The 13,450-nt window shown below is 33.1% G+C and overlaps 1 protein-coding gene across 1 annotated transcript in view; it reads right to left on the minus strand.

Moving 5' to 3' along the window:
• LOC136037956 (uncharacterized) overlaps positions 1 to 13,450 on the minus strand; it is a 247,985-nt gene that overhangs the window by 57,623 nt on the left and 176,912 nt on the right. Inside the window, exons 11-12 of the mRNA XM_065720843.1 lie at positions 5,220 to 5,403; positions 3,863 to 3,968 (exon numbers count right to left, since the gene is read on the minus strand). Of these exons, the coding sequence (XP_065576915.1) occupies positions 3,863 to 3,968; positions 5,220 to 5,403 (290 nt within the window). The remainder of the gene's footprint in view (positions 1 to 3,862; positions 3,969 to 5,219; positions 5,404 to 13,450) is intronic.

A 13,450-nucleotide genomic window follows, 5' to 3' on the forward strand; every position in this document is an offset into this window, starting at 1 on the left:
CAACAAGATTGGAAGGAATATTATTTCTGGGGTCAGAAGAAAAAGTTTTTATACTATATTAGCGCACATGAAAGCCATTGACCTCTATTTTTCTCTCCCCAACATAAGTTGATGTGGTGTCTCTTTCTAAAATGCTTCTAATGGGATGGGGGAATTTTGTTCTGACCGGAAGAGCGAAATACTTCTTCCAAACCTTTAAAAATTTTGCACATTTTGTGTATTGTTGGTCTTTATGGGGAAAGAGAAATTCCCGGCACAAAACTCATAGCCTCTATTTCCATAAACGACAATTTCCCCATGCAAAGTGCTTTATTTCAGTTCTAATAAGACTGTCAATCAAAGCCACTACGGTTCTACTCAATGTCTTTCTTGTTTCTTTCTGAGCAAGTGGTTATTAGTTTTTTTATTTACAATCTGCTCTGTTATAACCATATTTACTTGTACAGATCAACTCGTTAATACTATAACGTCGGCACAGCTTAGTTTTGGTAAATCAAAGGGATACATGCAAAAGCGTAATTTGTTATGAGAGTGAAAAACTGAAAACTGGGCAAATAATTCATTAAAAAAAACATTTAAAGAGAAAAAAAATTAAAAAAATTTTTTTTTAGATTCTTAAAAAAAATTCTTAAAAAAATTATCTCTTAAAAAAATTTAAGAGAGAAAAAACGGGTTTAATTTAAATACGGCAGTGGAACAGAAACACAAAAAGAACGCCAACAAAAAAAAGAACAAACAACCACAAAACAAATAAACACAAGTCTTTTTTTCTCTAGTTTGTTAGTTGTCGTTTCTTAGATGGTTTTATTTTTTTTTTAAGTTTGTTTCTTTTCAAACAGTTCGTGGTAACGAACTGTAGTAAGGAGCGACCCGGCTCAATAGTAAACGAAACTCTAAAAAACGGAATTTTGATGCTAAAATATACATCAAAAGAATCGGATTTTCATGCTGATTTTAAATATATATGTTTCATCAAATTTAGTCTTTGTCATCAAAAGTTAAGAGCCTGAGAAAATTTGCCTTATTTTGGAAAATAGGGGTCATTGTTCGTTTGTTTGTTTGTTTTTTGTTTTTTTTTCTTTTCCCCAGGGGTAATCGTATCGACCAAGTGGCCCTAGAATGTCGCAAGAGGGCTCATTCTAACGGAAATGAAAAGTTCTAGTGCCCTTTTTAAGTGACCAAAAATTTGGAGGGCACCTAGGCCCCCTCCCATGCTCATTTTTTCTTCAAAGTCAACGGATCAAATTTTGAGATAACCATTTTATTCCGCATTGTCAAAAACCATAATAACTATGTCTTTGGGAATGACTTACTCACCCACAGTCCCTGGTGGAGGGGCTGCAAGTTACAAACTTCGACCAGTGTTTACATATAGTAATAATTATTGGGAAGTGTAGAGACGTTTTCAGGGTTTTTTTTTTGGTTTTGGGGGTGGGGTTGAGGGGAGGGGCTATGTGGGAGGATCTTTCCTTGGAGAAATATTTCATGGGGGAACAGAAATTCAATGAAAAGGGCGCAGGATTTTCTAAAATTACTATAAAAAAACAATGAAAAAATAAACATGGAAAAGTTTTTTCAATTGAAAGTAAGGAGTAGCATTGAAACTTAAAACGAACAGAGATTATTACGCATATGAGGGGTGCTAAAAATACTTCAGCATAAAGAGCGAGGTATTTAGGAGGAGATAAATACCTCGCTCTTTATGCTATAGTATTTTTAGTAATTTTAACTATTTATTCTTCAGCCTTTCTGATTCAGGGGTCATTCTTAAAGAATTGCGACAAAACTTACGATTTAGTGTAAAGAGTGAGGTATTAACGAGGGTACAAACCCCCGCATATGCATAACAAAAATTTAAGAATATAAAAGTTTGTTACGTAAGTTAATTCTTAAGTTACGTATATTTTTTACTAATAAAAACATTCGTTAAAAATTAAAATTTAGTTGCCTTTTTATGTAACCGAAAAATTGCAGGGCAACTAGGCCTCCTTCCCCACCCCTTATTTCTCAAAATCGTCTGATCAAAACTAAGAGAAAGCCATTTAGCCAAAAAAGGAATTAATATGCAAATTTCATTTTATTAATTTATGTGTGGAGAGCCAAAATTAAACATGCATTAATTCAAAAACGTTCAGATATTAAGTAAAAAAAACTAGTTTTTTAATTGAAAATAAGGAGCGACATTAAAACTTAAAACGAACAGAAATTACTCCGTATATGAAATGGGTTGCCCCCTCCGCAATCCCTCGCTCTTTACGCTAAAGTTTGACTCTTTGCCACAATTGGCCTTTCAATTAATATAGATAAAGTTTCTTCCCTATAACTGTATTACTGCTACTCCCCTTCACTGTAATAACTTCACTATCCCTCTTGTTGCTTGTATTCGTTGGCTTGGTATCTCTATTACTAACAATCTTTCGAGCTTACGTCAGCGTACTGTTTGTGATATTAGTAAAAAGATTCAGATTGGTTATGCAAAAATTGTTGCAAATAGAGGGAAGTATAATAGACGTGCGCTGGCTAAACTTTATTCTACTTTCTGTGATCATTCTGTCCTTTATGCTTCAGGTCTTTTCCCCCTTCTTAATAATGGTAATTTAAAAAGAATTCGGATAAATTATTTCAAATTTTGCAAATTTCGGCTGTATCTTCCACCTTGGACAAAAAACCGGACTCTTGTTAAAAAATTCTCAGTTCCTGACATAACTTTAAAGTTGGAGATTCTTCACAGACAACTCTCCAGTACAGCTTCTGCGCGCCTATCCCCTCACCGCCGTCTTATCCGTTATTTTCGTTGACTTTGTGTGTGTATTTGTTTTTCTCTTTGTGTTTTTTGAATTTCATTTTTTGCGTGTATCTAATGTTCATTTTTTTTTCATAGTTCGTTATTTTGTGTGTTTATTTAATTTTTTGTATTAACGTAAAAAATCTCTACTGTCATTACTTTTCATTTTTTGTATGTTTTGCTTTTTTGTGTGTATTTAATTGTTTGTACTCCACATTTTAATACTTTTATAGTGTTGTTGTGGGTAAGAAATAAATTATTATTATTATTATTATTATTAATTCTGCTTTTTAAAACAATTAAAAGCTTTAGCGTAAAGAGCGAGGGATTGCGGAGGGGACAACCCATTTCATATACGGAGTAATTTCTGTTCGTTTTAAGTTTTAATGTCGCTCCTTACTTTCAGTAAAAAAACTAGTTTTTTTTTATTTAATTTATTTCAGAAAGAGATGCAACATTTCAGGAAAAGGAGAAAAGAAAAAAAAATCCTAGAAAATTTGTATTATCTTGAGGTAAGAAATGGAAAAACGGATTAAATCTGCACTTAATCTAGATCCATATATATCTCTTGAGATAAATTCCATCAGCCATCCTATTTTCATTCAGCGGTGACAAATTCAAGCCTTGACAACTTCCTCCACGTTTTCACAATGAAAGATATACTGCTGCCGAGACCGTGGTAACATTTCAAGGATGTGTTAATCCAAGTAAGAAAAAAATGGAATATAAAGAGCTGTGTATGAAAACTAAGCCATTCATCTAGAAAATGGCCGTTCCTTGTTAGATGGCTATTAGCAGCGACAGCCATCAAATGAAAATAAGATTTAATGCGGCAAAACTATAACTAAAATGAAGAAGACCGCAAACAAGAATAAAACAATGAAATATCCTTGTAAGTAATTCAATCAAAAAAACTTAAAGAACAACAATAAAAGTGCTTGAAAAGAGAAAGAAAGCTAGGAAAAAACTATTAGAAAGTTTGTCGAGTGCAATGATAACATTAACTAGGAACAATTCTTGTAAGAACTGTCAACGCTTCAAAATCGCGTAGCTTTAAAATACGAAAATAAATCTGACCTTAAAGGATAAAGTGGTTAAGTCCTGTGGATTCGAAGGAATATCAATTAAAGCACGACAGCGACCAATAACAAGACTAGGGGCCGATTCCTCCAGTGACGAGATACTGAAAATTAAAATTAGAAGTTTATTGACTGAATTATGAAGGAAGAAAAACAAATGTAGTTTTTTTTTTGTAGTAATAATAGTAGCTGTTAGCTGTTAGTAGTTAGCTGTTAGTTTCTTTTAGTACTTTTATAGTAGTTTTTGTAATTTATAGTTTCGTAGTTATAGTAGTTTATAATTTTTATAGGCTATAGTAGGTTTTGAATAGTAGTTCTTATACAAGTTAAGGTTTCGTAGTTAATAGTTTTTGTAGGTTACAGCAGGTTTAATATAGTGGTTTTACAGTAGTTATATTAGCTTATAATAGTTTTTTTTTCTTTTTTCGAACCAATTGGAAGCCTTCCATTTGGTATCTTATAGACCAAACAACAAATAAATTGGCTAACAGAAAAATCCTTTTGATTTGGAAACAAAACTGGGTCATAAATGGAACATTTATATCAGTTCAGCGGCCATGATTTTGCTGGAAGGATGGAACTGTTCAAAACCTAGCAGTAAATTCAAACATTCCCATACCAAGGCACGTTCACACAGGTACTTCAAGCACGTGCCTCACCCCCCGCTCCAAAACAAATCCAAAGAACCATGACTTTTTCCTATAATTTACTTATTTTTGAATTTGTTTTCAATTACATGACACATCCCCCCACGAAAGGTAAACAAGTATACATACCTTACCCCCCCCCCCCCCGAGCACAAGTCTTGCACAGTTTGTCTTTTTCTTAATTTGAAGCTAATCCAAATACGAAACTTACAAAGAATAAAAAATAAAATTTGCATAGAAATTAAATCCATTTATATTTTCTAAAATAAACTAACTAGTAAAATATATTCATATGATTCAGATTGAAATATAAAAGAACAGATTACAATTCGAATATGAAAAAAATAATTCGGTAGTTTTAATTCTTCGCCTAAAGTTGTAACCCCTGTAGTCTTAAGGAACATACATAGCTTAAACTAGTTGAGGAAAAGATTGGAGGAGGAATCTTTAAATAAAGACATTCGGTATCAATCGGTTTGCACATTCAAACAGTCTTTTCAAGGGATTTCATTAGTTTTCATTGAATTAAATTTCAAATTTTCACTTCGGCTTCGATTTCTTTTTTTTTGAAAGAAGGGGAAAAATAAGGATGAGCTGTCATAGAGCAGAGTAGCTTCTTTTAGAAAAAAGTAAGAAAGGAAAACTGGAATTGAATCAGTTTCCTTGCATAAGTGCCTATGTTCGTTGTGTAGCCTTGTTGTGTCTAACCTTAAACTCCGAGAATCAGATCCAGCATAATCACCGCTATCTCGAGAGGACCGTTGACGGATATAATCTCCAGTATCCCAACATGCTTTATTCCATTTCATATTGCAACATTTTTCTTTTTCCGGAAATACAGAAAGCTCGTTACTGCACAATAGCTCTTCACTGGATATTCTTCCAGAAGACCCTGTAAATCAAACGTATCATTAACTTAAGAAACTAAAATACTTTTTTTTTTACTTATTTTTGCAATAGAGGGTACTTTATATCTCTTTTATAACAAAGAGGGTGTTCAATATATTAAATAATTGTATGCTTTAGCTAGGATCCAAAGGTCAGAAGTGATATTCCAAGATCTTGAGAAAAATCCCAAGGAGTGACAGCCCTGTTTAGGACACCTGCCTAGTACAAAGGAGGTTGTCGGTTTGTATCCCAATAATGGGCTATTCCAAAGGAACTAAATTAAACAAATTGTTACCATTTAACTCCATAAAATGAATTAAACTGAAATCATCAGCAACTTGAATATAAGGTCTAAAACCATTTTTTTAACATAAAGAGACATAAAATTCTTCAGAGCCAAACCTAATTTCCAGCTGCAGCAAATTGAAAGTGTTATTTCTATAAACTGATCTATTAAAATCTCATTAAAGGTCATAATAATTAGAGTAATTAATTTTTCATCAGGGTAAACGAAACAAGAATATGTAATAGAAGCTTTATTATTTGCCACAGAGGGCAAATGAAGTCTAAAGCCCTGAAAAACAGAAAAACAGAAACGAATGAACTTAAGGATACTTACGCCATGGTCTATAAATAAAAAAAATTCTTCAGCACAAGTTTTTTCTCCGCTTCTCAACTATTTTCCATAATTTTACAATTATCTATAAAATTTTTTAGAATTTTTTCAGTTTCACATATTCTTTTTCACAACTTGCTTTTCATAGTTTTTAAAATATATTTTTTAATGTTCCATGATATTTATGTGTAAAAATTTCGGAATTATTTTTTTCGTAGTTTTTTAGTTTAAAATATTATGCTATAGCCTTGAAAAAACAAAAACAAAAACGAATGAACTTAAGGATGCTTACACTATGGTCTACAAATAAAAAAAAAATTCTTCAGCGCTAGTTTTTTCTCCACTTCTCAACTAATTTTCACGTAATATTTCAGCTTCATATATAGATATGACGTTTTCGGTATTTCCTCAAAATTGGACCAGCTTGTGGATACATTCCACAAGCGTCGAGAAAATATTGTCGACTTTCCACTTAATTGTGTTGCGAAAGTAGCGGAGATTTTTTTTTGTGAGTTTATTTTCTTGTTTATTGTTTCCATTTTATTTTATTTTTCTGTATTTTTGTACTCCTCTAAATGCATTTTATGTACATGAAGAGGGTCTAAATAAATTATTACTATTATTTATATAATGCCAAAGCCTTGAAAAGGAAAAAAACTGAAATGACAAAGAAGACAGTCTTTCCTATTTCTTGCACGGATGAAATTCAATTTGAAAGCTTTCAAAAGTAATTGCAGAAACATTCCAATACAAGCACATAAAATAAGTGCTTCATTCTAGGTCGTTTCCTTGTGCAAAACGACACAGCGAATCAGCTTTCATTTCATTTCTCTCAAAAATTTGTTAAGACAAACGAACTATCTGCAAAGAGTTGCAATGGTCCCCTCTTAAATTGGATTGCGTGAGTGAATTTGATAAATGAAATGAATAAAATGTGAAAGTAAAACAGTTCAAAATAGGGATGAAACCTTTTTATTGACAGTGAATAGATATAAAATTATTTAACTGGATATTTCGAACACATATACAGTGTTCATCATCAGCAGTAAAATCTGAGCAAGAATCAGCAGTTATCTGAAAATAAAGCCGTAATACCTTCGTCAAATCTTGGATCAGGTGTAATTAATTTTTCATCAAGGACCTTAACGTTACAAGAAAAGTCCGTATTAGAAAAAGGTCCAAAATTTTAATAAAAAAAATGTATATGTGTTCGAAATATCCAGTTAAATAATTTTATATCTATTCACTGTCAATAAAAAGGTTTCAGCCCTATTTTGAACTGTTTTACTTTCGTCATGGAAAGGCAGTGTGGTCTTCGAAGTTATCTAAGAATAAAATGTGCTTAAATTTATCTTCCTTTAACTGCCATAGTTTTTTTAACATTCGAATTCCAAATCAAGAGAAAGAAATTGTATTTTTTTTTATAAACTTCATTCTATATTTTTAATTAAATATTCTACTAAATAACAATTTTTCAAAAATTAATTTTTTTTACCTTTCTGAACTTCATTTACTGCGATATTCAATCTTTCCATTTTCCACTACTATAAATTTCTGCTCTATCTTTTTCTTTGATATAAGAATAATAATGATAATAATAATAAAAAGTAAAAAAGTTTCATCTGCTAAATTTTACAGAGAAACTGACTTATTAACACTATATGCGGTAAGAAACGGGACTATCTGAGCTTGCCAGATCATCACGGTTTGATCCGCTTCCTTTATTATATTTTTTGTCAACTTATGTCCTGTTCGACTTTTTATCTTTTTAGATGTATTTAATCTTTTACGCATATTAAGCAAAAATTAACAAGATTTTTTCAAATGAAATTAAGGAACAACTTTAAAACTTAAACCAAATTACTGCGTATATGAGGTGGCTGCCCCAGTCCTGAAACCCAGGCTCTTTAAGCATATGTTGGACTTTTTATTCCAAGAACGGCTGCGCAACATGAAGTCTGATTAATTATATCGAATAAGAGGAGGATCAATAAAAAAAATGCTAACACAAACACTGGAGGTTTCAGAAAGGGGTAATCCCCTCATATACGGAATATTTTTTTTTGTAGGAATAGCGCATGGACAGATGATAGATAGACTTATCTATTAACAAATGAACTGACATAATTTTATATAATCCTAATAAGGGCGTATGCCAGATTTGCCTCTCACTCAATCGGACTATCTGTCATGGCTTTTTCTACAATTAGACATGGCTTTATGTCCACAACTACTTGATTTTAATTCAAAATCAATGACAAAATCAAGTCGGTTCTTTTATTGTATATGATGCTATCAGAATTATTTTTGAAAGTTCTGGTTATCATAGCACGAAGCGCTCCTTGTATCCGCTTCCACATAACCGTTTAGTACATCAAAATGAACATAAAAACCAATATTTCCACTTGAGCATCGATAAAGAAAAGCTTCAGATAACACTTTACTCCCCCTCTCTGGAAATTCGCTGGCGACGCTCGAAGATGCCCTTCCACCTCTTGTGCTGGTAAGCATATGAACTTGCCTTTTTTTGTTACAAAGAAAACATTATTCTGCAATTTGAATGGAGCTATCACCCCGCAGCATCTATATTCATGGTATATCATGCTTAATCGAAATGAATGGTGACTAGAGACTAATTTATATCCTCCCTCCAGATCCTCTTCTACGCTTACCTGAATGTTCAGGAAAATTAAGAAAAATTGGGTATAAAATCGCACTTGTTAAGGCATTGAGCAGGCTCCCTCTACATACGAAATCGCTCACTGGCTCTTTTTCATGATAGTTGATGCCAAATTATACACAGCAGTTTTATCATGGGTAGATTAAGCAAAGGAACAACTTCACGTTTTGGTGATAAAAGATGATTTGGAAAATGAAAGGCCTTCTTGCTGTCAACTGGCAAAACATCTTGAACTTCTTCATGTGATTCAACTTGGTTGAATGAGGTTTGGAAATAATTGTCTAAGTTATCCGTTTATTTTACATGGACTACCTGACTCTTTAGGAACAAATTCGCCCCTGTGCAGTATTACTGCCACTGAAAATATGAAGCTCAACGTATAAATCGATTGGCTATCTATGAATTTTCAATTGATAGCAACTTCCCCCCCTTTGATCCAAAATTGCGGTTCGATCACATCCGTGATCTTCCTCCTCTAAAAAAAAAAAAAATGCAGAAGACTATATTTTTGTAGACAGAAGCTTGAAACCTCTGCGATAGGGTTCTCTGATGTGCTAAATTTTACGGTCCGATACCCATTAAAAGCAATTGTCCCATTGGGAGTATTTTTCCTCTTTTTTGAAAATCAGGCAAATTTTCTCAGGCTCGTATTTTTTGATGCGTAACTTCAAACTTGATTTAGAATCACCAGAAAAAGCACATTCTTTTGCTTTATCTTTTTAATAGTTTTGATTTGTCTTTTTAACAGTTTTGGCTACTTTTAGCCTTGGTTAATGCTTCGTCACTATGAACTGTTAGAAGAAAAAAAAACGGTTTTCTTCGTAATCGTATTCTAAATCCTGTTATACCTCTCCAGAGTGTAGAGAACATGTTAAACAACAACATACTGTCAACATTTGTTGCTTTTCTATTTATTGCTAGAACCTACACGTTCCTTCTTGATGTCAGCAGCCATATATTTCCCAGATGGATTCTATTAACATCAATATATAGACATGGGGTCCCATTCCATAAAAAAGAGAAATCACATTATTTTTTGTTGTCCAGTAAAGAAGTGATACTGGACTATCCCGCTAAATGGTTCCTTAGAAAGGATAAATTGTTTTTTTGGAAGATGAACCGACTTTTAACCTGGATTGACTCCAAGAATCAAACAGTAGAAGAGAGAGAGTAGAGAATTGCTTTAAGGAAAGTGATATGTTACACTTCTTTTTTTTCTTGCTGACACTTGGCTTGCCTATTACGAATTTATTTGATTAAAAAGAGAAAAAAAAAGCCTTGCTTTATAAAATGATCAGAGGCATGATACAAAGGTAATGGTACAGATACAATGATATGATACAAGATGTATAGTACAGAATGTCAGAGGTATGATACAGAAGCAAATGACCCTCTAGCCTTTAGACGACTTGGGGTAACTCTTGTTCGTGGTAAATTTTGTTTGTTTTAAGTTTGACTAGATTATTGTTCGTAATTTATGTTTGTTTTTGGGTCTGATCTGTTCATTTGCAGAAATTTATCTTTTTTAAGTTTGAATTATACGATGATTTTATTCCTGCTCGTCATTGGTTTTAATTAATTTGGTCTAAAGTCAATCAAAGGTAAGGAGCACTCCACTCAGCAATTGACATTAATCAGCACTTGCAAATTTACTTTAAATATATTGGGCACTACATAAACCGCCTAAGTACTCGTAAATATAGTATAGGGCGAAAGTCACAATATGCAAATAGTTCAATGATCTTTTTTTGCTATTGGTAACTCAATATCCCATATACTTACTTAACCTTCGTTCAACAATTTATATTAATCAGACTTTGGTAGCTTACTATGAATATATTGCACATTATAAACAACGACACATGCTTGTAAATTGCAAGAAACACAATTCTTGCAATTGTGTTTGCAATTGGAAATGCAAGAAACACATTTCTTGCATAAAGAAAGTCACAAGTTGCAAATGGTCAAATGATATTCTTAAATATTTAAATTTATGATATTTGAAATTTATCACAGGTAAGGTGTCCTCACTCAGCAATTGACACTAATCATAAATACAGAGAAACATGGTTTTCAGGTATGAATAAAACTAAGATAGATCCAAGGGCAAAAAGTAGAGTTACTTTGATGTCCAAGTGGTAAAAGTAGCAAAAAGAGGTTTTATTTTGATGTCCGAGGTGGTAGAGTGGTTTTAGGGGCAAATTTCCAAGTGGCAAAAGGGGCAAGAGAGGGTCTTATTTTGATGTCCCTTGTAGTTCAACAATCGGGGAGAAAACAGGAGGAGCGTCGGATAATTTGCCCCCAACCATGCATTGCACTCCCGGCCGAAGGTATCGAATCAGGAGATCGGTACCTGCGCAACGCCGGCCATTGTTCAGCAAGCGGAAAAGCTTGTTTTTTGTTTCTTGTTTTAAAGTTGTACTTCAACTCCTTTCCGTTAGATAGAGAAGAATGGCCTTTTGATAACATTTTTTTCTACAGAAAACGACGCATTGCCTTCTCGAATTTCTGCCAAGATCCTTTTCTCAAAAACTTAGACTGACAAAAAATTCTTATTACTAAATTGAGAATTTCTTTCTTCTATTTTATGCTGATCAAAAGGAACTTGGTAAATTACATCTCAAAAAATTTATTTTTTACTAGGCCTACTTCTCCAAGCATTGCTGAATCAAGTTCTAAAAAGGAACCACTTCTAGTGGAAACTTAAAATCAGATCTTTTCTAAGATGTTGTGTTTCTTTGTAAAAGTTCCTACCAATTTTTATTTCACTTTTTGTCACGCCAAAAAAAAAATCAGGTTAGATAAATGAGATATGTCACGTTTGAATTTGTCTCAAGAATTTATCATGGAAAATATGTTTTGATACGCCTTTAGAAATGAGAACCAATACATTCAGACAATAACAAGAGACAAGAAGGAAAGCTTAAAGTTCTAAAGTATTAAACTTGTTTTTGTCCTAGTTGTTTCGCAAGTCCAATAGTCGATATTTAATTAGCTTTTGAGTCTTTTTGTAATTGAAACATCTTTCATATTTCCTTTTTCTATTTATTTCTTAGAAGACAAAAAGTTTTTACTTCAATCAACAAAATAGCGTTTTATAGACCCTAAGTATATCAAATAAAATATTCATAATGTATCTAATAATTATTCTTAAAACTTTTCAACTATGATTCTCATAGTCTTACTTGTATCTGGTAACACGGGGGGAAGAAGGGACAACATTTACCACTAGTAGGGTCAAACAGACTTCTTATGAGAGTCTATCTTCCTTGGTTGTGATCACTTTTTCTGGAAAAAAAAAATCTAAAAATCCCCATCTTTGATCTTGTAGGCATATTATTCGACTCTTTATATTTCGTGTTACATGGAGCAAAGTCTAAAGCATAGTACAGCATAATATATTTGACACAAAAAACCTGCAGGGACATGACCAAAAAAAAAATAGAAGGAAAAATAAAAGAGCAAGATATAATGCAATCAATTAAATAATTAGACAAGATGATTAAAAGCAGAAAAAGCACCATTCGAAATACTAAAACAAACTGAATCATCACATATCACTGTCACGGTGGGTTATGCCCACAAGAATAAACCATTCTAGATTCCTGTTAATAGTAAAACGCCAATTTCCCAAAATTGTCCACCCACAGCTTAACCCCCTCATCTAATTTTAAGACGTGCTTTCTCAAATCCCTTAACCCTTCAAATTTCCCCAGAAAACGGAACAAATTTTCCTCCCATTCTCCGCATATCAGACAACTGCAAGGACCAATCTTCATTCTAGCCCTTATCAAATAAATTTTTCTTATCCTAATTGGCATAAAATTACCTCTACAGGATATTATCCATTTAATATCATCCCTAGATAATCCAGTTCGAAAACGTAATTCCTCTCCCCATGTCTCTTTTACCCTTGAATACAAACCAAGCGAGGCATACGTTCTGGTCTAGCACTCCCACTTCTAAATTTCCTGATCAAGTAAAAGAGAATGTACCCGATTAAGACACCACTTCAACTTCCGTACCCCAACTACAGTTCCAATTAACCCGACATTCCACACGAATCCAAGATTGCCTTAATCTGCCGCATCCACGAGTATCTCCCTCCGTCTAGCAGAGATTCTATCAATGCTTCCCTCACTAGCCATGCTTATTTATACTTACCCCTATGTCCCAATACTTTACCCTTTGTTTTTTAGCCTCCTACTTCTTAACGACAAAATTTGCCAAATCACCTTTAATAACTAAGCTTTTAAGCCTCTCACTGAAACTTAGCATCCTTCAACACAACTTTAATAGTAGCCTTTTTAATCTAGCATCCCTAACAAAATCCTAAACTGCTGCTCCATACTCTATTACCAAAATAATCTTAGACTCAAACACTCGCTTCTGTAACTTAATATCTACAAGACCTATTGGTCAGAAAAAAAAACTTAGAACCATTCCTCTTACCGTATTCCCTTTATTTTCAGCTAATTCTATATACCTACCCCACTTACTATCCTCAAGCAATCTTATCTACCATCCTGTATTCAAGCTACTTTCTTTTGTACGGGTCACATATCCAATAAAATAGGATAATCTTGCCTGGTTCTGCAGTTGGGTAACACACAGGCACTGGGATATGACAACAAAATAAGAAAAACTAGACCACCATCACAGGGTAGGTGCGTTACCCTACCCCCTAAATCTCGACATTTTATAAATACTTTAATTCCTTATATTTCTAACCTGAATACAAATATGATATTACTG

The sequence above is a fragment of the Artemia franciscana genome, chromosome 2, assembly GCF_032884065.1.
Source record: "Artemia franciscana chromosome 2, ASM3288406v1, whole genome shotgun sequence".
NCBI classification, from domain to species: Eukaryota; Metazoa; Arthropoda; class Branchiopoda; order Anostraca; family Artemiidae; genus Artemia; species Artemia franciscana.